This window comes from Martes martes (genome assembly GCF_963455335.1).
Source record: "Martes martes genome assembly, chromosome: 15".
Taxonomy (NCBI): domain Eukaryota; kingdom Metazoa; phylum Chordata; class Mammalia; order Carnivora; family Mustelidae; genus Martes; species Martes martes.
The window spans coordinates 8,745,700-8,768,589 of record NC_137903.1 but is presented as its reverse complement, the minus strand read 5'-3'; the positions used below and the strand labels follow the sequence as shown (position 1 = coordinate 8,768,589).

General features: G+C 51.8%; 1 protein-coding gene across 1 annotated transcript in view; it reads left to right on the top strand.

Moving 5' to 3' along the window:
- LMX1A (LIM homeobox transcription factor 1 alpha) overlaps nt 1-12,943 on the top strand; it is a gene marked incomplete at both ends in the record, with an annotated part of 154,503 nt that extends 141,560 nt beyond the window's left edge. The window contains 5 exons of the mRNA XM_080824411.1: nt 4,228-4,400; nt 7,087-7,164; nt 8,517-8,586; nt 11,195-11,365; nt 12,783-12,943. Of these exons, the coding sequence (XP_080680537.1) occupies nt 4,228-4,400; nt 7,087-7,164; nt 8,517-8,586; nt 11,195-11,365; nt 12,783-12,943 (653 nt within the window). The remainder of the gene's footprint in view (nt 1-4,227; nt 4,401-7,086; nt 7,165-8,516; nt 8,587-11,194; nt 11,366-12,782) is intronic.
- Between the last annotated feature and the right edge of the window lie 9,947 nt (nt 12,944-22,890).

Genomic DNA, 22,890 nt, shown 5'->3' with positions numbered 1-22,890 from the left:
GGGTCTCTTCGTCTTCTGCTCTCCAGCATTCCTGCTGGTGCTGGGAGAACTTTCCTAGCTCTTTCCAACGTTTCTTTCCCGTGGACCCGTCAGTAGATGTGCTTCTTAGGCATCGCGTGTTTTTTTGCGGAGATGTTGGGGTCCGGGTCAGACAGGCCTGTCCCTGCGGCACGAGAAGGCGGGAAGCCTCAGTGATCACCCCCTGGGAGCAGCCTGCCAGTTCCCCAGCAGAGTCAGAGGGCCCTGTTGTGCCCATCCCAATTACAGCCCTGCAGGTCGGGAGCAGGGCGACGTTAGCGACGGTCTCCCTTCTCCTCGGCAGCTGGGTCGTGCATCTGTTGGCACCTTGAGAGATGCCAGGAGGCCCCTGTGCACTGCGTCTTCGGAATCTCTCTCGCTCAGCTCTGCCAGGACACCTGACATCCCACAGCGGTGTCTGTTCGCTTGGGGGTGTTTTCTGTTCGACGCATACATGGTTTTGACCATGGGAGAGAACACGGCGGACCGTGAGCCTCGCGGATACCTCGGTGGACAGAAAGCTCTGCTTTCTGTCCCGAGAGTCAGAACCTGTAAGACTGGGATGGAGGATCTGTAAGTTTTGATGGAAAACAGGAGGTCAGGAGAGGTCTAGAGAAGGGATCAGCTCGCTATGGTATGCAGGCCTGATCTGGCCTGGGGCCCGTTTCTGGAACAGTCTTATTGGCACACAGCCACGCCTACTCATGGTCTGTAGCTTTTACTCCAGTGGCAAAGGCCGGTCGTCGCACTAGACTGTAAGGCCTGCAAAGAGTGAAATAGACCCTCGCTGGCCTTTTATCAAAAAAAAAAAAAAGGGTGTAGGCCCCTGGTCTAGGGCATGAAGCACTTCTTGGAAGGCAAAAGGTGGGACCTGAGGAGGCAGAAGAGAGAGGGAGATTAGGAGCTGAAAACAGGGATCGAAGGGAGAAGATGTACCACAAAATCCATAGAAACTCTTGAGACCAATCTTAATCTCATTCTTTCTGTCCTACCCCGGCCTGGCCCCTTTGCCTTCCTCCTCTGAAAACAAACGTTTTCCTCTCTCCTCCTCCAGGGAGGGGGAGAGGATGAACGAGCCATGCACAGTGTTCCCACATCCTCCAAAAGGGGGCCCCGGGGACTAGCCTAGGAGCTGGTTCTCTGTCCTCCTCCCCTTTGTTCCGTGATGGAGCAGCAGCTCTTGGGGAAGGTGCTGGGATCCCAGACAAGGGGGGGCGGGGAGCACAGCGACCCCAGAGGCCTCAGCCAGCCCGCCTCCGCCTCCTCCAGGGCTCCCAACAGATTTCAGCAATTACATCGTTGGGTCTGAACTGGCTCCACCCCCTCTCTTGCCCTTCACCTTCCTTCTCACGAGCACTCACAGGCTCCCGTACTTACAACCAACTCTTGGTGTTGGCTGGGGTCATGTCTGCAAAGAGAAACGAACGCTGGGTTTGTAAAACCTTAACTCAGACTCCCGTCGACAGGCAACTATTAACAGAAAACATGTGTCTCGGATCAAGAGTACTTCTTTTATGTTGAAGTAATAATGGTGACGACGACGGTGATGATTTAGTAGGCACCTGCTACATTCTAGACAGCGCTAAACCCTTTCCATGTATCTCATTTAATGCCAACAACCCCGTCACTCTCCCCGATGAGACAATGGAGTCTTGAGAATTTGCTCGACATCACACATCATGACTGGCCGAGCCAGAATTTAAACCTGAGTTTGGAAGACTCTGGAGCCCACACTGCTCTCCCAAAGGATGGCGGTGTGTCTGAGACATCATCGAGGAATCTGGCATGATTTTAGACCTTACATTTTCAGGAGTTTTGTTTTCCTAGTTATCAATAAGCATTTGCATCAGACCACGTGAGGCATGACTGTCGGAGAGCCGGACCGACTCCAGAAAACATTTGCAAATATCATTTTGTGGACAAAACTGGTTATAAGACATGAGGTTCATAAATTATACAGTTGCATTTTATTTTGTTGTGTTTATCTGATGAGATATTTTCTATGTTCCAATGCCTTTTTAAAAAATTAAGCTTTTAATTGAAGTTCCAGTAGTGTTAACATGCAGTGTTACAGGAGTTTCAGGTGCGAGAGACAGTGAATTGTACAAGTGTGTTTTCAGCCGTAGTCTGCGCGTGGGATCTCATAGCCGTTCATTCCAGACTCCGCTCCTGTCCGTCGCTGGCCTCGCAGGAGGTCTCTATGAGCCTGGAGTGGGGGTGTCAGCCCATTTCCAAAGAAAACTCACTGAAGGCCTCATCAGTAACAGAGGAACATCCCTCTGACCCTCCAGCAGCAGACAGAATTCTTGGCCTCGGTGAAGGACTGGGCTTTGGGGAGAGGGGGGTCTCTGAGCAGTGGGGTGTAGGGCCTTGCAGGGGTGAGTGTGGGGAGTCAGTGCCTTTTTTCCCACTGTCTGTCTTCTTGTGGGGTCTTCTTATTTCCCCACGGCTTTTAGTTCTTATGTGTTCATTTTTTCCTTGCCATTCTGAAAATATCCTTCTAGAAAGATCCTGTGGAGGGATGGCTGAGGTCAGCTAACTGGGTTTGCCCCAGGGAAGAGCTGCCTCAGAGGTGAAGGTGTCAGAGCAGCCACTCCTTGTCACGAGGATACTCCTCTGTCATCTCTTCTTTAATCTTTCTGGGTTTTTCCTCTGTACTCTTGAGGCGAGTGAGGCAGAAAGGAAAAGATGTTCTCTCCACATCTATTTCAAGCCTCCTGTGTGCTTTGCCCCCAGTAGCCCTGCCCCTGAACGCCTCAGGGTGGGTGTTATTGCTGCGGTGGTGCAGGTGGGGAGACTGAGGCCCGGGGCAAGTCCACACTCTCATAGCACCATGCTTATAATGGGGGGCCGGGGTGGATGGAGACCCAGGTGTGCCCACATCAGACCTGTTCAATGACAGTGAAAGGTCATGCCCTCCAGGAACTCATGGGTTAGTGTCCCATCATGTTCCACCTGTATGTCTGAACATTCACAGAGAAAAGAAGCCATCGTCCTTTCGGATGGAACAGTCAGCAGAAGTCTGAACTAACATGGTGTATGCACCATCCCCTTTACAGAGCAGGGTGGGATGTAGAACAAGGGTTGTGTGGCTCACACACGGCGGGTCCCCTCCTCCTGGATCTCTTGAGGTGGCCAGAAGGGGAGCCAGTGTCAGGACATCAGAGCTGAGGAGACTCTCGGGATGGGGCTTTCCATCCCAAGGATGGAAAGAGGAAAGAGGACAGCTCAGCTCTGTGAAGACCCAGTGAGAAATGTTCTTGTGAGGCTGTTTGGCCGTATAACTGCCGATGGCTTTTAATGCGAGGTTAGGAAAATGTCTCCCTCCCGTCGTATCTCCCAGACCCTAGAAGCCTCTTCTCAGAAGCGGGAGGTGAGGTCCATGGGATGCAAGAGGGAGTCTGGGAGAGGCTGTGACGGCTGCTGAAGGCTTTGCTTCCTTCCTCCAACTGCTCACTGCTTGTGAAGTAATTCCTGTAAAAGCAAGTACAGTTACTTTAATCGTTATTGTATACACAAGCAGTTTTGCCCGACTACCTGTGTTACGTCCGTTCTGTTATCCGTCCCTGCAAGTAATCTAATGCTGGTCCTCCATGACCTTTTATTTATTTATTTATTTATTTATTTATTTATTTATTTTCTCCATGGCCTTTTAACCAGTAATATTTTACACCCCCTGGCAGTGTCTAGAATTTCAGACACAGTATCTAGGAAATTATACAAAACTTTTCCAGGCCTAGACTTGAAAAAAAGACTTTTAAGAAATAACATTAATAACCGGTGCTTCTTGGGCATCTATTACATGCCACGCAGAGTTCTGAGTGCCTTACTGGGAAACTCATTTAATCCTCACAACAGCCCGAGCGAGGGACGTGGGTTCTCCCCTGTCCCAATTTTGCACGTGAAGAAACCGAGTCAGAGTTCAGTGCCATGCTCAAGGTGATGTGGTTAGTAACTTTGGAGCTAAGACACCATCCTGGGAGAATGTTCGGAGCCATAATGGTAGACTCTCTGGTTGCTGTCTCCAGATTTTAGAAGGATTTTCCTTGGCCTCTTAGTGGAGGCTTTCACGTCAATCCTTTGAAGCTTCCTATACTCACCTGGAAGGCCACCCCAGGAACACAGACCCGAGTGCCTTGTTATACAATAACATACAGCTCCAGGAAGTGGCTTTGGAGAACTTAACACAGTGTTTTCTGCATCTTTTAGGCAAAAGTGATGATGAAGAAAGTCTTTGCAAGTCAGCACACGGGGCAGGGAAAGGAGCCGCCGAAGACGGCAAAGACCATAAGCGCCCCAAACGTCCCAGAACCATCTTGACGACCCAACAGAGGAGAGCATTCAAGGCCTCATTTGAAGTGTCCTCCAAGCCTTGCAGGAAGGTACAGGGGGAAGAAGGGAGGAAGGGGGACTGGGCCCCACTTGTTTGTGTACCTTGCCCTCCTCTGGATTGTCCATGGGCACGTGGGAGGGTCAAGGCGTTGGGGGAGGCTGTTCAGATAGAGTCTGTGCAGGTAGCCTTGAGCCCAGCTGAAGGCTCCAGATCCCTGATCCCTTCTGTGCACGCATACCCACTCCGAGTGGCCGCTGGCTCAGTTCATGGAGAGTGATAGGAAGAACAGTAGGTACAGTTATGGGGATGGACCCAGATGCTCTAACAGGGAGAGCAAAAACGGAGCGGTTCATAGACATATATTTATTTAGTTTTGGCCTAGTTTTTTCCACTTGGAGTGGCAACTTTGGGATTCATTGATGTCTTATTTCATTCATCTTCGTGGCTGAAGGGTATCCCCCGGTACAGGTGTGTCAGTTTGTCCCTCCCCGGTCGGTGTGTGTTTGGGTTGTTTCCAGTTTGGAACTGGGACAAATGGGGCTGATGTGAACTTCGGTGGTTTAATGAGGTATGAGTTTATTTCCATCTTATGTCGCAGTCCAGGGCTAAGCAGCCCAAGGTCAGCAGGGAGCTCTGTTACCTGTCACAGGGTTCATTCATGCCACCACCTTTTCCAGCCACTGTGGTGGAGAAAGAGGGAGTAGAGGGCAGGCCTGCCCCAAGATTCTTCGTAAAACTTGCACTCAGAATGGTGGCCAGAGTTTAATCCCATGACCACACCTCCTCTACGGGGGCTGGGCAGTGAGTCGGCCTGGGTGGCCACATGTCTTGCTGAAGCTTGACCGGTGGTTAATGGGAGGAAGGAGAGAAGGGACACTGGGGACAGTCCACAGTCTCTGCCACAGACAGCTGCACCGGTTTATTACGTACCTGCCATTTATGGACGGCCGCGTGCTCAGTCTCGTTACTGATGCTATCCAAATAAGACAACTTTTTCAACTGAACCTCGTGGAGGACACACATTTTTGAAAACCCGAGCATTATTTTTCTCTATCTGTATTAGTCACCTTTTGCTGTCATAACAAACAAAACCTTGGTGGCTTCCAGCGGACATCATGTTCCTGCTCCTAGACGGCGGCTTGGCTGTGGCCCAGCTGGGCTCAGGTCCAGGCCCACTCCACCTGTCTCTCTGGGGCTCCAGGCCAAGGGAGCACGCTGTCCCCGTGAGGACGGCAGAAGGCAGGATGCCAGGTCATACCGGGCAAACCCACTGAAAGGCTCTCCTTGGATCACACATTCCATATTCACACTCATCCCATGAGCCAAGACAAGTCATGTGGCTAACCCCATGTGAGGCGGGGGAAGGCCTGCCTGTGGGTGCAGGGGAGGGAGGGGGCATGTCTGCTGAACTGACCAAGAGTGCAGTTTGCCATCGCACTTGACCTCCAGCAGACCTTTCTTTGCCTTCATACTGCTTAGACTCCAGGGGTGGAGCGGGGAGGAAGGAAAGCCCCAAAGTAGACTTAGGTAAGGACCAATGATCATCTCCTTCTATTATTACTGATTCTACACCTTAGACTCCCAGCCTTTGTGCCTGGTGCTGGCGGCCAGGCAGCCTGCAGGCCACCAGCCGGTAGGGAAGAGATGTGTATGCACATAACACAGGGGAGGAATCTGTGAGGACCATTACAGGGGGGCAGCTGGGAGCCGTGGGAGCCCAGGGAAGGGAAAGGTCACTTCTGTCTGGGGAATCAGGCAAGGCTTTGTGGAACAGGTGGCTTTTGAGCTGGGCCTCTGAAAAATGGATTGGGTTTCAGCAGGTGGAGATGGGGTCGGGGCACACTGCTATTTTAGTTGGCTTAGCAGAAGGTTGTGTCTTAAAGATCTGGTTTAATCATCTTCTCCTAAGCCTCAGCCCACGTGGTGTGATGAAGGTGGACCACTTCCCAAGGCCCCCTGTGAGCTCTCTGCCCCCATGTTAGTCGTTTAACCCCATGTCCGCCCAGGATCTAAGCAAGAGGGTGGCGTCTCTCAGCCTCACTCTCAGAAAGTCTGAGCTTCTCACCTCTTTCTTTCCTGCCACCTTGCCCGCCCCTCACCGTGTGTCTGCATGGAGGGTGGGTGATTCAACCGTCCTTCATCATGGGTATCTCGACCATCCTGTCTCTATGGGGCCACAGCGCACGTGCTGGTCAGAGCTGACTGCTTTCACTCTGCCAGATTCCAGATGGCTCTGGTCTCGTTCTCCTTGAGTAGGGCTCGCTCAGAGTAATAGCGAATATGAATATTCATGAAACCCCCAGAGTCACCTAGAGCTGTGAGGGACAGAACCAAAAAGTAGGTCAAGGAACGGAAACAGAAGAGAATAAGGGAGAGCTGTTTGTATTGCAAAGTGGTTTTTGCCCTCATTTCTCCTTAAGTAGGTCTGTACATTGGCGTGGATCGACTCCGAAAGCATGATGATGGGTTTTGCTAATGTTCCAAAACCACTTGGAAACCCGTCTTGGAACACATATCTAACGAGTTATTCCCTCCTTTGTTTACCTGGTGAAGGGCTTCCCTCCACCAGAAGGCAAGCAGTGGTCTTGTGTCTGGGCTCACAGTGGCCATTAGACACTAGCCAGCTCCCACCAAGACACGACCTGCCGGCCTCCCCATGTGCTGCATCAGGAATGTTCTTTCCCCTCCTCTGAGATGCCAATGTTTCTCTGTTTCTAATGTTCCACTTTGTCAAGGTGAGGGAGACCCTGGCCGCAGAGACAGGGCTGAGCGTCCGTGTCGTCCAGGTGTGGTTCCAGAACCAGAGAGCAAAGGTAATCGGCTTCGTACTGTCTTCTGTCTCTGTGTGGCTGGTTTCCCGAAATAGCAGCTGTAGGACTTACTACTTGCGGATGGGTTGTCTAACCAGAACTCGTTGGATAGAGCAGTTCTCACGATTCAGAAATTCTGTTATCAGCAGTCATGTGGGCCACAGCTTCCCTGCGTGGGGGAGAGGCAGGGCATTTGTTTTAGTGAAATGACTGAGTTTCCTGGTGGTCATGACTGTGAATCTGGCCAGCCATCTGCTGGCATAAATGTCTTTTTGTGTTTTTTGGTAAAAATGATTCTTTAAATCACCTTTAACTAACGCAGCTACTAAAGTTCTTTTAAAATTGCCAAGAGAACCTTCTATAGCGTGCGTTGACAAGATTGAGGCCATGTGGTAGCATGGTGGCACTAATGCCTTTACTCAGTGCCCCCCATTTACACCCCAACTCAGTGCCCTCCATATACACCCCAACCGTCATACTGTCTTCTGGAGCCCACCAGGGTCTGCATTGCTGCACCATAGTCTTGCGCTTGTCAAGTTTCCTGCCCCTAGAAAGGCATGTGGCCCGTGGCCCCTATGTCTGGGGTCCTAATCTGTAGAGGGGGATAACTTCCTATCTCATTCTCTGATCATGATTGGTTAGGATAGCACGGTGCTGCCCTAACTGAATTCTAGCACAGCCCTGGGTGCGCACTCCATCCTGGGAGGACTCCATGTTTCCATAGGTTTGAGAGGTCCTGTAACCTCATGGCTTCCTAAAGCAGGGGAGTTTGAAGCTCTGAGAAATGCTTGTTTTTGTCAGGGTCTCACGGAACCTCAACGTTCCACCGAACACAGTGCAAGAAGTTGGGTTACGATGCTCCTTCCGGGAGGTTTTGGTGGCACCAGCATGTTCTGGGAGATTAGCTCCTTACCCTGAGGCTGTGGGTCTGGTGGGCCTGTCGAACACCAGAGCCAGCAGATGGGGGAGGGGGTGGGGAGCAGCCTCCTGCCACGTCCCAGGTGCCATCAGCAGCCCCTTTGCTGCACAGGCAGGCCCGGCTGCGGGCCCCACACCCCCACACTTACACCTCACTTGAAACCGTCACCACATGAGCAGTGATGTCTCTCTGCCGAGAGGACGTCCCCGCGTTTGTGAGGACCGACGGCCTCACACTTCCCAGCCAGCTGACGGGCCCACGGCGGCAGGGGAAGAGCCCAAAACAGCTGTGGGCAAAAGCGCTGCCGGCTCCTCTGCTGAGCCGGAGCGCAGCTGGGGTCCCTCTGCTTTCCGTACAAGGCCTGTATGTCCCCGGCAGGGGCCTGCTGCTGGTCACCCGACCTAACCCCCTAACCCAGCGCCCCTCTCCTTGTCAGATGAAGAAGCTGGCCCGGAGGCAGCAACAGCAGCAGCAGGACCAGCAGAACACCCAGAGGCTGAGCTCCGGTAAGCGGCGCCTCCGGCCAGGCCTGCCAGCGTCCGGGCCTCGCCCACCTCACGGCTCTCGGTGGAGGGCCGCTTCTGGGCTCCGCGAAGCCCTGCCCGCACCAAGGGCGGTGGTCTTCCAGCGAGGCTAGAAGGTCGAAGGCACGGAGCCAGGGCCTGGGATGCTGACTGATGTGGTCCAAGCCTTCTCCAGGGCCCCGGGGGCTGCGGCAGGACTCCCCCGCAGGGCCCGGGACACACCCAGATCCTCGTCCTTCCCAGCAAATCAGTTGACAGAGGACACCACTGTGACCTAGCCCTTTCCTAAACAACATAAGACAGTAAAAATACTGGGAGTAAAACAGTAACCCCCTCCCTGGTTGGGCACATTCACGGGTTCAGAGTTCACAGACAGTTCTCACGCCGACCTGAGTCTGACACCCTCACACCAGGGGAACAGAGAAGTCCTTTGTCCCCAACTTACTGATGAGCAGACAAGGGGGACCAGGGTCCTCGCTGAGTCGGGGGTGAGTCAGGACCGGAGCAGACGTCTCTGAGCCTCGGTTCCACTAGGCCGTGCTGCCCCAACTCTCCCCTCCTGTACACACCTTCATTTCCTCCTGTGGCTAATCGGCTGATGGGAGCACTGGGAAGGGAGTCAAGAGGGACAGATTGTGGGACCTTTCAAGGGAGTTAAAAGAAAAAAAAATCAAATATAACTATATTATGACCATATCATTCTTTTTTGAATTTTTTTTAAAGATTTTATTTATTTATTAGAAAGATGGAGAGAGAACACAAGTAGGCAGAGCAGCCGGCAGAGGGAGAGGGAGAAGCAGGCTCTCCGCTGAGCAGGGCTCGATCCCAGGACCCTGGGATCATGACCTAAGCCAAAGGCAGCCACTTAACCAACTGAGCCGCCCAGGCGCTGTGACCATGTCATTCTTAAAGGGCTATGAGCCCAACAGCATTGTAGTGGGATTCCCTAAGGGATCTGTTTGTACCTCAAACAGGAATCGTCAGCCTTCAGTGTGCACAGAAATCACTTGACATGTGGTCAAGTACAGATTCTGATCCCTCTAGTCTGGGTGGGCCCTGAGATTCTGCATTTTTAACAGACGCCCACTACTGCTGGCCCGTGGACCACATTTTGACCATGACTGTGACATTGGCTCTCAGGCCCCTAGACGGGGCTCCTTGCCCTTTCATGATGGACCTTGCCTTGTGCTTGATACCTGAGCTCAGTTCAATCTAGAATCTGACTCCTGCAGCCCAGAATTGTCTTGGCTTCTCATCTTCTACACCAGACAGTGTCTTAACATCAGGATAGATGCTCAGAGAGAGAAGTTAAGCGAGGACATGGGGACCGGGGAAGGCTGTTGGGGCAGGTTCGTCAGCAGACCCAGATGCTGCCCCTGCTCCCCTCCCAGAGCTGTTTGATCTGGGACCAGCCTTTCTGCTTCTTGGCACCCCAGGCTGTCTGTCCCTGGGGTGGGATAATGACACCTACCAGCCCTGTTGCACTGGGCCCCTGGGAAGTTCAGAGAGGGTCACGGACATGGAGAAGCCATGCATGTGGACTCTTACAGGCCAGCATGCTTGGGGGGTGGAGAACGCAGCAAGGCATTATGAGATACACACTCAGAGTGCTTGAGGCTTTGGAGAACTCGAAGGGCAACTCTGAGGGCGAAACCCTAGGGCTGATGTAAGAAAGCAGAATCTCGTGGGAAGTAGAGTCTCTGAGAGTTCGTGGGCCGATGTTCAGAGAACCCCACAATAGGATGTGAAGGAAGGACGTGAGTTCTCTAGTCTCCAAAACTTCTTTAAGCAAGTGTAGCAAGTTGTTCCAAAGCACGTTCACATGCCTCACGGAGTCTTGCTTTCAGTTCCACAAGGTCAGCGGGGCCGGAGTCAGGAACCCCGCTTGACTGACACACTCCCAGCAGGTGATGCTGGAAGGTCTTTAGATCCGTCCCTTCCAGTGGCTGCCAAACTTGTGTGTAGCATCAAATGCCTTGGATTTAATGACATACTTTGAGGAAGCTCTCCAAGTTCAACTGCACCTTCCCCATCCCTGTTCTCTGAGGATGACCCGTGATGGCCCTTGGGGGGCGGGGCACAGGCTGGGAACCACTGATGTCGCCTCATTCCGGACCATTTTATAAATGAGGAAACCAAGAGCCAGGAAGTGAAATGATCTCTCCATGCTCGTCACCACCTGGTGTTCACACCCTTGTGCCGTCCTCTTGGACGCTGACTAGGGCTGACCTAGGTAAGGTCACAACAAACGTGGCAGTTTCTGCTTTGCAGTCTGCCCGGTTGCTGGCTCCGGGCAAGCTGGCTGCCGTGTGGCTGGGCTGCTCATGCAGGCCCGTGAGAAGTCTGTGTGGTGGGGTCACCACGGTGGGACGGCAGACACAGCACGTCCCACTCCAAGTCTGGGGCCCCTGGCATCACAGGCACCCACCCCTCTCACTCTTCCTGCCAAAGCCGTAGCAAAGGCTGGTATTGGGTAGGGACACCGGGCAGCAGGGGACATGAATTTCGGAAGATGCCCTCAGCCTTCTCCCCCAGCACGGGATCCTGTGCCGCACTCCGAGAAATGACCTGCCTTCTTCTCTGTCCCCAGCTCAGACAAACGGCAGTGGGAATGCTGGGATGGAAGGGATCATGAACCCGTACACGGCTCTGCCCACCCCACAGCAGCTCCTGGCCATTGAGCAGAGTGTCTACAGCTCAGACCCCTTCCGACAGGGCCTCACCCCTCCCCAGATGCCGGGAGACCACATGCACCCGTATGGTAAGATGGACGCCAACCCCACAGGGACCTCTCGCACCCTTCCCTCCCCAACACATCTGCGCGGTTCCCAGATCCTCACCGAAGCAGCCGGCAGAGTACGTGCCCAAAAAATGCCGCTAGAATCACGTAACCAGTGGCCGCAGAAGAAGGACCAGCACACACAGTCACTTGTGTTATTTCCATTCGTAGAAAGCACGTTTTCTCATTGAACGGATGTTATTTAGGGGCTCCAAGCGCGCTCCTGAAGCATGACTGGGACTGTGACGCGAAAAGCAACCCCTGCCTGCTGTCAGCCCTCCCCAGCCGGGGTTGGCCTTTAGTGCCGGGCGTGAGGCTAGCTTAGGCTCCCCCACCTGCCCTCCTCGCTGCCTTAGCTGACGGTCAGCAGCTGGGCCAGGGCACGCTGACGGCGTGGGCGAGCTCCGGAGTGGAGGGCCGAAGTTCAGTCTCGGGGCCAGATGAAGGTCACTGCGTTTTTATATGGAGAAGGTCAGTGGCATGTGTGATGCGTCTAATCTGGGTCATCTGTGATAAACCGCACGGATAGCTAAAAATACAGTTTTATTTGGCAAACCTTCAAAACGGCATTAGAGAGACATGGCTCAGCTCTCAGATTTTTGTCAAGCAAATGCTTTTTTTTTTTTTTTTTTTTTTTTTGCCTTCATTAAAAAACATGTTGAAGTGACTGTCGTCCTCCCACGTGATGTGTGCAGCAAACTGGGATGAAGATCCAGCTCTGCAGACTTCACTGACCCTCATTCGGACAAACCTGGGAGCATCTGAGCAGATCACACGTGCGGAGGCTGAGAGGGAGATGCCTCTGTTCTTGTCACTGGGGTCCCCGAGTGATCCACAGCTGGCCCTCCCATCTTCTCCGTCCAGGGTGTAAACTAGCCCAGGGTGGGCCCCTAACCGTCTTGCCTCTGCAGGACACACTCGGGGAGGCAGCAGACACTCGGTGTGATCTTGCTGTTTGAACGGACCCCTCTGACCCCGGAGGCGGCACGAGCCTCCTTCACAGTGCCCGTGTTGATTTTCTTCCCGATCCACCTTCAAGAACCATTTTGGGGGCCGAGTCCTCCCAGAGCCCTGCTCTGCCTCTCCAGCTGGAGGTGCCCCTTCCTGCCCACTCCCCAAACTCACCGTCTAGATGTTCTGACGTTTGCTTCTGCGGCACCCCATTCGGGCCTCTGTCCTGCCCTAGTTTATACTGTTTTCTGTGGCTGTGCTTTCCGCCCGAGCCCTCTAAGGCCCTGAGAGGTCTTCTGCAGAGGGATGGGGTCCCCTCCCTCCCACTCCTCTCCTAGCTTTCCCTCCACCCGCCCCACAGCATCCGGCTGGCTGCACTCCCCCGCATTCCTGACCCCAAAGGGAGTCCTTCTTCGGGACCCTCCTGACCATGTCGTCTCCATTTCAGGTGCCGAACCCCTCTTCCACGACCTGGATAGTGATGACACCTCCCTCAGCAACCTGGGTGACTGTTTCCTAGCGACCTCAGAAGCCGGACCCCTGCAGTCCCGAGTGGGAAACCCCATCGACCACCTGTACTCCATGCAGAATTCTTACTTTACCTCTTGAGTCTTCCCCTCGAGTTCTGTGGCTGGGCTCCCACCCAGAACAACCGTAGGCCGCGAGGGGTCGGCCGGCATTAGGATGGGGAGGCCAGGGAAGAGGTGGGCTGGGGAGGGAGTTTTGTCGGGGATGCTGTTATATTACGACCTGATGTAGCTCGGCATTTCCAAAGACTGAACACGTAACGGATCGCATAGTTTCACGTTTCTGATAAGTCTTAGCTTTAGGTGTGAAGATGTGTTTATCTTTAAGGACAGGGACTTTTAATATAGACATTCTTATGCAAACTATAGGTACCTAGAGACTCCTAACAACTTCCCGCTCTTTTGGGGAAGCTTTTGTCAAGAGGTGCATATGTCTACCCATCCATATACCCATAGACGGACAGACAGACAGACAGACAGATAGATGTGTGTGAGTGTGTAAGCTTCCATGCTTTATCATCAGAGTTTATTCCTAATTATAACAGACACCAACTGTACAGCAAAAGTAACTTTATTTTCAGTGTGAACTATATTTAAGGAAATGCTTGATGCACTTAAGTTATAAAATGAGATAATTTACTTTTATAAACTTTATTTTTAGTTTGAAGAGACTTGTCGGCAGGGCAGAGAGGGCCGCTCCGCCTGAGCCCGGGGCTTCGAGGGCTGGAGCGAATTCTCTTTTCAAGAGTGTCGTCGATGTTCTTGCTCTCTTGGGGGTTGAATCACGGGGCTTGGAGGGGACAGAAAAGTCCCCGAGCGTGTTCTTAGAAAAGGTAAAGCCTAGACTCTTCAGCTTTCTTTTCAGTTCCGACGTGTAGTTGTGGGCAGCAGTAGGAAGGTCGGTTTTGCTCTTGAACTTCAGCAACGGCAGGTGTGGGATGAGGCTGACACTATGTACCTACCTCACTGGGGGACGCCAAGGCTTCATTCACCCCCAGGACCCGTGAGCAAGGCTGGAACAAATAGCTGGTATTTGTCTAAAATACCGGACCAGCCACTTGGCAAAAGAGGCTCCCGGAGGGGGAGACGGTCGGCGCCCTGAGCCCTGAGGGCCACTCTGCCTGCCGGAGTCCCTAATGCAGAGCCTCGGCTGGGGAGGCCCGCTCAGGGCCGCTCAGGGGGCTGGAGTCCTGCCCTGGAGAGGAGGCTGTCGTTGAGGGGACGGAAGAGAGGGCATTGTGGTGTTCTAGACCAGGGGTCGGCAAACGACGGCCCTCGGGCTGTGTTTTATGGCCTGCCAGCTACAAATTTTTTTCTTTTTTTTTTTTTTTACATTTTTAAAGGGTTGTTTAAAAAAAAAAAAAAAGGACTATGGGACAGAGCGTATGTGCCCCGAAAGCCTGAAATATTTACTACCTATGCTGTCTGGCTTTTTTCATAAGACGTTGGCTGGCCCCCGTTCTAGAAAATCTATTTCTAAACAGCCTTCTGGGGTTCAGAGAGGCGGCAGGGATCCAGGCGGACACCCGGGCTGCTTCCTTCTGTCCCGCTGTTCGGACTTGGAGCCAGAAGGGCCGGCTGCCATCGTACGCGGGAGTCTGCACCCTGCCCTCCACTCGTGGTGCTAGGACCAGCTACTTCTGGGCCAGGAGGCCTCCTGGGAAAGCAGACGGGTCTCAGGGGGACGCCGGGGGGTCCGCTTGGACCCCTCTGAGAGGGGCCAGTCCAGGCTTGGCCTCACTGCCGAAGACGTCCGGGGCCTTAGACCCTTGTCCCTTCACTCTCTGCAAAGCCAGAGGGGACGTGATCCCTTATGGTATAGTCTGTGTTGTGTGATTTTTGTGCTCATGTTTATAATTTATGCAAACCACCCAGAAGCCCAAGCCAGTCTGGCGAGTGAAAATCGTGCAGATGCTGTGGGACTCCGTGGGCTTCTGTGGCAGAGAGCTGGAGAACGTAGCAGATACTGTGTGAGTGAAAACAAATAGAGATCCTTCCTCCACGCGTAATGGCATACCGAGATGAAATTAAAAACCTCTTACAAATGAGCTGTCATTGATTCGGGGGCAGGGGTGGGGTGGGGGGCCTGGAACCAGGGGGACACGGGTGTTTTGTCAGTGGGGGCCTGGGGAGGAGCACAGGGCGAAGCTGAACGTGAAGGGGAAGCGACTCCGCAGAACCTTCCTGCCTCGGTCTTCACAAACCCGGCTGCGGAAGGAGGCCCGGGGGACATTCCGCCGGCACTGTCAAGTTCACTCGAGGCGGAGTGCTTTGCAGTGTGCGGTGTGAGGACATTTGCTTGGAAATCAGAGCAGGAGAAAGATGTCTCACGCGGGACCGAAGGGCGATGCCCGGGCAGGATGGGGGAGCAGAGCCACTGACCGGAGCTTCTCCCAGAGTCCACGGGGGCCTTGCATGTGGCATCTGGGTGACGGTCACGACTATGAAGAAAAGAAGTAAGGAAACGGTAGGAATGAGTGCGAGAGCGGGACTTACACTCCAAGGGCGGCGTCACTTCTGTGTGTCCTCTCGCCGGCCAGCCAGACCCTGTCCCCCCCGCCCCACCTCTACTCACTCACCCTGTCAGAAGCAGGCTCTGCCTCCTGCCGAGGGCCTGGAAGCAGAGAGAAGTGAGTTAGGAAGCCAGGCTGGCGGGAGGAGCCCTTACCGGGGCTGGCCCTGGTTCTGTCCCCAGCTTCCGCAGAGAGCCCCCGCCGGGGACCGTTCCCTGTCACCGTCTGTCTGCCCGACGGCTCCTTAGCCTTTGCCGCGTGGGGTGTGGGTCCGTGTGGGGGACCCAGCCAGTGCTACCTGCGGCAACACCCCCCGATTTCCTAACCAAACAGTAGGAATTAATATTTTTGCTCACCTGAAGGACCTGGGGAGGAGTTTGAGGGCACCTCTATTCCCTTCCAAGATGTTGGCGCCGATGGTTTTCTTTCTTGTTTTCTCTTTACCTCTTTCTTTCTTTTTTTTTTTAATTTTTTCCTTTTCTTTCCTCTTTTTTCCCCTTTCCTTTCTCCTCTCCTTTCCTTTCCTTTCTTTTGTTCTTTTCTTCTTTTTTTCCTTTCTTTCTTATGGCTCAGAGTAGGCACACACGGGGTCTGAATCCCAGTCCTCCGCCATCCCCCGCCACCTGCAAGGTCAAACTGGGTGGGTTACTTCCCTCTCCTGAGCCCCTCACTCCTCATGCATGGCACAGGTATGGTGCTTGTCCCTAGCAGAGGTGACAAGGTCAAGTGAGATGACACAGGCAAAGCCCGGAGCCCTTCACTGGGCACACAGCGAGTGTCCAATGTGTGGGGGCGGCTGCGCTAGGGGCCGGGTCTACTGTCGGGGTTTGGTTATTGACGCAGGGCTAAGTCAGTCTCTCTCCATATTTGAGGAAAAAGGAGAAAACCCTCTGGTTCACCCGGGTCCCCCCTGGCATCACATAATCACTTCTTATGTAACTTCTTTAAACCTCAGTGTGGGTCTTAATATAGCCTGACTCACAGTTGTAGGAGAGCTGGGTTGGTTGGGTGGTTGGTTTTTTAAAGGCAGGCAGATAAAATTCCAATTCCAAGGACACACCATGAACTCTGTCCCCTAAGGAGAAGCCGTCAGGTCACAGGCGATTTCTCTAGCCATCTATAGTCAACTCGGCTGAGATAAGAGGGAGGCAACATTTTGAGTTGACCTGACATGAATCAAAAATGGGAAGAAACTGGAATTAATTTGTCAATTCCAAACCCAAAGACACATTTCTAAGGGCTCTGCGAGGGAAATCCAAGTATCTCTCTCTCTCTCCCTTCCCCACCCTCCCAGTGCAAACACATTCAGTCCAAACTGGATGCAGACAAATTCAACTAGAATTAAACCCGACACTACATTGTTTCCTTGAGTCCCTTTGTCTAGCACGTTGCAACATTGTTCCATGACAGGACCGGGAGAGTTCAAAAGAAGGCCTCCTTGAGCTTATAGGCCCTATCCACATGGTGGGTGGGGGAGGACTGGGGGTCCCTGGCCCTAATGCTTATGTCCTATCTGAAGTTCCCAGGATGTGTGACTTTGACCAAGGCTCTGGGTCTCCATTTCCTCATTTATAAAATGGGGCCAATGATGCTCACCTGTCTTACAGGTTGGTCATCATGAGCCTCCAAGGAAACAGGAAAGATCTTGGTAGGCCGTGGACCACTGTACAAGTAGCAGGGAGCCTTGGGATCTCATCCCAGAGGCACATGCAGATGGACAGCCTGGTACCCTGTGCATTGCTCCTGCCCGGGTGGGTGCCCACGGCAAGGAAGGGGCACCGCGGATTTGAGTGAGATCATTTCTTTCCCGCCCCAGCTGCTGTGGGTTATTGCTGCCGTGGCCTGATGGGCCTTCTCCCCTCCAGGGGAAGATTCTGGGGGGGAAAAAATGCCTAGGGTGGCCTCTAGTGGCCAGTGCATTAGGTCACCTGTCTGTACCTGCAGGCTCCCTCCCCTACCCCATGTGCTCAGGAGGGGAAAGTGGGGCCCGCCCTCGACAGGGATGCCGCTGACCAATTCATCTCTGTTAGCACCTTGTGTATTCACCGAGTTCATTCCACAAGCATTTGCTGAGCACCAAGAATATGCCCTACCGTGAGCCGTAGAAATAGGATCGAGTGGAAAGAGCTGTGGGCCCTGCTCTCCCAGAGATGACAGTTAGTCGGGGGAAACATGAAAGAACTGAACTTGCCTTGTATCAAGAGCTGCAAAGGAGGGGCACCTGGGTGGTTCAGTCAGTTAAGCGTCTGCCTTTGGCTCAGGTCATGATCCTGGGGTCCTTGGATTGAGCCCCACATGGGGCTCCCTGCTCAGCGGGGAGCCTGCTTCTCCCTCTGCCTCCCACTCTGCTGCTCTCTCTCTCTCTCAAATAAGTAAAATCTTAAAAAAAAAAAAAAGAGGCACACAAGAAAAGACACAGGACATTATGGGACTGCAGATCCAGGTGACTCGGACCCCTGTATTCAAGGAGCAGCGGCACAGAGCCAAAACTAGGCCAGCGTCCCTTTCCAGGACTTGAACCTAAGGGACTGGCACAAAGCTGGAAACTTGTTTAGAGCTAACCCATTTCCACAGGGGCACCTGCCAAGATGACCACACCACCTGCTGTCTGGCCCCTGAGCTACTCACTTTCCACCTGTTGCCAAAATGAGTCCCCATGCCCCGTCTGGCTCTGTGAGAGGTCTGCTCTGCTCATCCCACAAAAGGCCCTTTTTTTACCCTCAAGTTAGCCTGAATTGGTTTCAGTCGCTTGCAGCCAAAAAATCCTGACAGGACCTATACACCTACAAATTTTCTGGTGTTTTGCACCGTAGGAAGAGCGAGAGTGTGTGTATGTGTGTGTCCCTCTGGATTCGACTGCATAGATGTCACATGCTTTGTTTTATAGATGAGAAACCTGGGGCTCAGAGGAATTAAGGCCAGGGTTGCAGAGCTGGTCAGGGGCACAGTTGAGTTTCCAGTTTATTTCTCTTGGCTCTCTGTCTTTGCTTGTCCCCCCAACCCTGACTTCTCAGTGGTCAGGTTCATGGAAGTCAGGAGTACATGCATGGTGGGGAACTGGGAGAGATGCAAAGAAGTCACAATATTTTTCCTACCCGTAAGGAGCTTACAATCTAGCTGCGAGTAAAGAACATGTACACGAACTCCATGTGTACGCCTGTGTATGCCAGGAGTCAGGGTGCTGGCATGCATGATGGGTTGAGGCATTCAGAAAATAGAGAGCTTGTTGGGACAAAGGACAAAGGAAGGGAAAAAATACTTTACGAAGAGGATGGGGCTGGGATTGAACCTTCAAAGATGGGCTTGGAGGCCATAAATGTACAGCTTAGATTTTTACATGTCAGTCATTTAATACATATGATGAGAGGAGGAGGGAGGCCATTCTCAACAAAAATACTAAAGTGGATAAAGGCACAGAAGAAAGGGTCCAAGGCACGTTCAAGTGTAAATGCACGGAGACCATTCTTGTTGGGCAGAGGGTTGACTAATGGCAGAACTAGAGGAAAAATCGAATGAGATCGATGGTAAAGGGGTTGCCACTAATTCATGAACACAGATCAAAGGCTTCCATTTCAAGGTATAGCTGCGGCTGCTGGTTGTTCCCATAATTTATTCTCTCCTAAAATGAATTCTCCATTTGTTACTTGGAATAAAGCCTATACCTCTCAAACTCTAGTGCAACTAAGTTGGTTCAGTTGACCAAGTTCTGCCCAGCGAGATAAGTGGAAGGGTCATATGGCATTTTTGAGGCACCTTCCTTAAAAGACCACTGGCATGTGCCCTTTCCCTCTTCTGTCATTTTCTTCTTCCTGGCTGCAATGCAGATGTGATGGCTGGAGCTGGAGCAACTCTCTTAAATCATGAGAGGAACCCATGCGTGGAGGTGACACATGGGGAGACAACATAGGAGGAGTCTGGATTCCTGAGGACTTCTGGGAGCCAAGCTGTCATATTATCCCTGAACTACCTACATCCTAATTATATATAGGCAGAGAGAGAAAGAAATAAACTTCTTTCTTTTATTAAGTTACTGTTGTTTTGGATTTCTTCAATTTACAGCCAAATCTAATCCTGACTGATGCACAAAGCCAATCCCAACTAGGAAGAAATCTAGGCCCACTTTGTTCCCCTCATGCTGCTAAGATAAACAGAGAAAGTTCCAGACAATATATTCCTAGGTAATGGGAGTCCACTGGGGTGAGGCGGAAAGAGGCGGGCACGGTTGTCCTGTGACTTTAAAATTTATGCGTAGGTGATCTGGAAAGCAGCTACTTTAGAGCTGGGTCCTCTTATCCCTTGAAGAATAGGAAGTAAAGGCGGTTTTTTTTTTTGCCCACCTCATCTGAACACACTTCTCTAAATATCCCTATCTACCTTTGGGCGTCCTTAAGCAATGTAGCTCACCCAGCCTCCAGAAGTACCCTACAGTCTTTCGTGTGTACCCGTCTGTAGTGTTGGCACACAGCAGTATACACATTTTGAGCACGTAGTATATACACACATGCATATTTACATTATTTACACATATATGCATGTACATAGCATGTACGTGCGCACACACACTTACGAACAGTATCCCGTCCCATGCCAATGATGAGCTACGGACTGATTCTAGGGAGAACCCTTCATTCCCAGGTCCCCTGTTTCTGTGAGGACATTTCCACTGGAGAAATGCTCCTGGGCTCTCCTCTCAGCCCTAACTCGCTTCTCTTCAAAGGAAGAGTCGAGAAACTACCTGATTGGTAGTTCGGGGAAAGGACCTGAGAACACTTGGCTCCGCTCTGCTGGGTCTGTGGGTGTCTGGTGTCTCTCCATGGCCTGGGCGCATTAGGTGTTCTTGGTCTATCTACGTTGCTAGGTAACTGGGACAGAAATGGAGTTTGGGGGACAGTTCCATTCAAGAAGATTATAGCTGGGGGATCCTCTGTGGCTACAGATCAAAGCATCATTCTTTAATTAGATTTACTGATAAAGCTAATTTTTTTTCAATAAAGCTGATTTTTGAAAAATTTTCATTTCTCTGGTTCCTTTGTAATATTTCCTGGTTAGTTACAATGTAGAAAGCAATGATAGTGATGTTATTTACTGTTCCCCTAAAAGTCCCAAGTTAATACCCATTAGGGATCTCACAAAAAAGTCCTGCAATGTGTGGTCAGTCTAAATAAATTGTTTATTTGTTCACCAATTCTGCATTTAAGCCACACTTTTTAAGAACTATCTTTATGCCAGAACTGGCATAAAGATAGTTCTTAAAAAGTGTGGCTTAAATGCAGAATTGATGAGTATGGATTTAAGGCAGAAAGCACAGCTTTGTAGGAAACGTATCTCTTTGCATTCTTTTTTGACTACCTACAGTCTTTTTTTGTTCCTTTCCTGCTGGGCTGGGTTTCCCTCTCCAACCCCATGACCATGTTCTAGACTTGGGTCTTGGGCAGGGCCAAAGTGGCGGAGGAGTTAGAGGAAGGGGCCCATCAGATGTTGGTCTCTGCCATCCACCCAGGGTGCCCGTTGTCATTGTCGACACCATGGCTCTCTTTCTTCACAGCTGTCACGGTCCTGACACACATTTACGGTACCTTCTCAGGTCTTCTGATAGCATTACTGGGAAGCCTGCAGTCTCCTGTCCTTATGCTTTCCCCTAATCAAGTGAGGGACCCCCCTCCTTTTAGTATGGGGAAAAGCTTTGCTAAGCTTTTCTTCCTTAGGTTTCAAGACACTTAGTCTGCATCCTGAATCTTTACTCACATGCCTTTAATTCTCTGATGATACAATAAAATAATATTTTAGAGAGGTGTGTTTTTCTGCCACATGAGGTTCTGGAAATAATATTTCCCCACAGAGTATAATTCTAGCTGGTGAGAAAAGGTTTGTAAATAGATTGTAATGATGTAATTGGGCTTTTAACAAAGGCGTATATGCAGGGTTCCATAGAGGCAAAGTGGAGAGGGCGGGTTAGGCATGACGTTGTGGTGGGGCTGGTATCTGATCTGGGCCTTGAAAAATGAAGAGAATGCCAGGAGTACAGGGTGGGGAAGGGCAATCCAGAAGGGAGAAAATCTGAGCATGAGCAGAACACTCTGTTTAGGGGAAGATGGCCCTTATGGCTAGAACAGCAGAAGCATGAGGAACCAGGGGTGGGGATGGCTATGACAGTAAATGAGGGCCCTGTTGACTGGGAAGGGTCTCAGATGCTTCCCTAACAGGCTGGGCTTTATCCATGAGGCATCAGAAGTTATTCCCCCATAAACATTTCCTGAGCATCTACTAGTAAGGGTCACTGCTATGGGATCCCCTAAAGATAAAGATGCAGCTTCTATCCTTATAAAGCTCAAAGGTTAGCAAGGTGGTAAGTCATAGTATTAGTTATTTTGAGTACATTTAACAAAATATATGACAATTACTTAACCATCTGTGTAAGACAAATAAATAAAAGACAGCGGGATCACAGAGACCTAAGTATAGATTAGGACTCTGACTTGTGAGCCGACGGGGTCCTACAACCCCTAACGGTCAGACGTGTGAAACACCCCGGATGATGGATTCAACATTTCACTCTCCACTTAGACATTGACCAATGCAGAAACGGATACAACTGGGGCCGAAACGGCTTCAGTTCTTTCTTTTGCCTTGGCACCAAGATGGGGAAACCAGCATGACCAGAGCACAAGCTTTGGACTCAGACATGCTTGCGTTATCATTCTGCCCCTTACTGCCACATAGCCCCTCCCCCCAAATCTCGTATTTCCTTATCAGCAAATGGGGCTAGAGTTTGGTATGAGGAGAAGCGACAGATTCGTAGCTGCATGCAATATGGTGGCAAATGGTGCCGTCACTCTGGGTACTAGGTAATGGCCCGGTGCAGGGATGTGGGATTGGGAAGGGAGAGAAAAGGGCACTAATTTGGAGACTCACCTGGTGGCAAAAGTGACAGGACCTGACCACCGGGAAAGGGAGGATTTAAAAACATTTGGAGCCCCAGTAACTGGAAACAGGGTGATGCCTTTAAAAATAACAACACAGAGAAAATCCCGCCCTCCTGCCCTCCTTTGTCTGGGAAGCTCAGCCTTAGACAAATGCGAACACAGAACACGGAAGTGGGTTTGAAGCAGCTGTTGTGGGATGTCAGGGCTGTGTGTCCGAGCAACTCAGAGGGGTTTTTCCAGGGGCGGCAGCTCTGTGCTGCAGATGAGAATTCTGGAATAGCGGGAAGCTGGGTGTGGTGGGGGCTCAGAGATGAGGGGGGTCTTTGGAGGGAGGAGGGAGGGGGAGGGGCACCTGGCAGGGAAATGGAGGTCCCCTCAGGTGCAGGAGGGTGAGGAGAGGAGAACAGCGGGATTCAGGATTGACCTTCCTGTAGGGATTGGGACATTCCATCAACAACCCCTTCTTTGTCCTCAGATCTTGCCTGATGGCCAGCCCAGATTGGCTGGGAGATCACCTTTCAGGTGGGGAGGTCCCCGTGATGTTATCAGGAGAGGGCAAGAGCTTGCCCTGAATGATCTTATGCTAATGACCT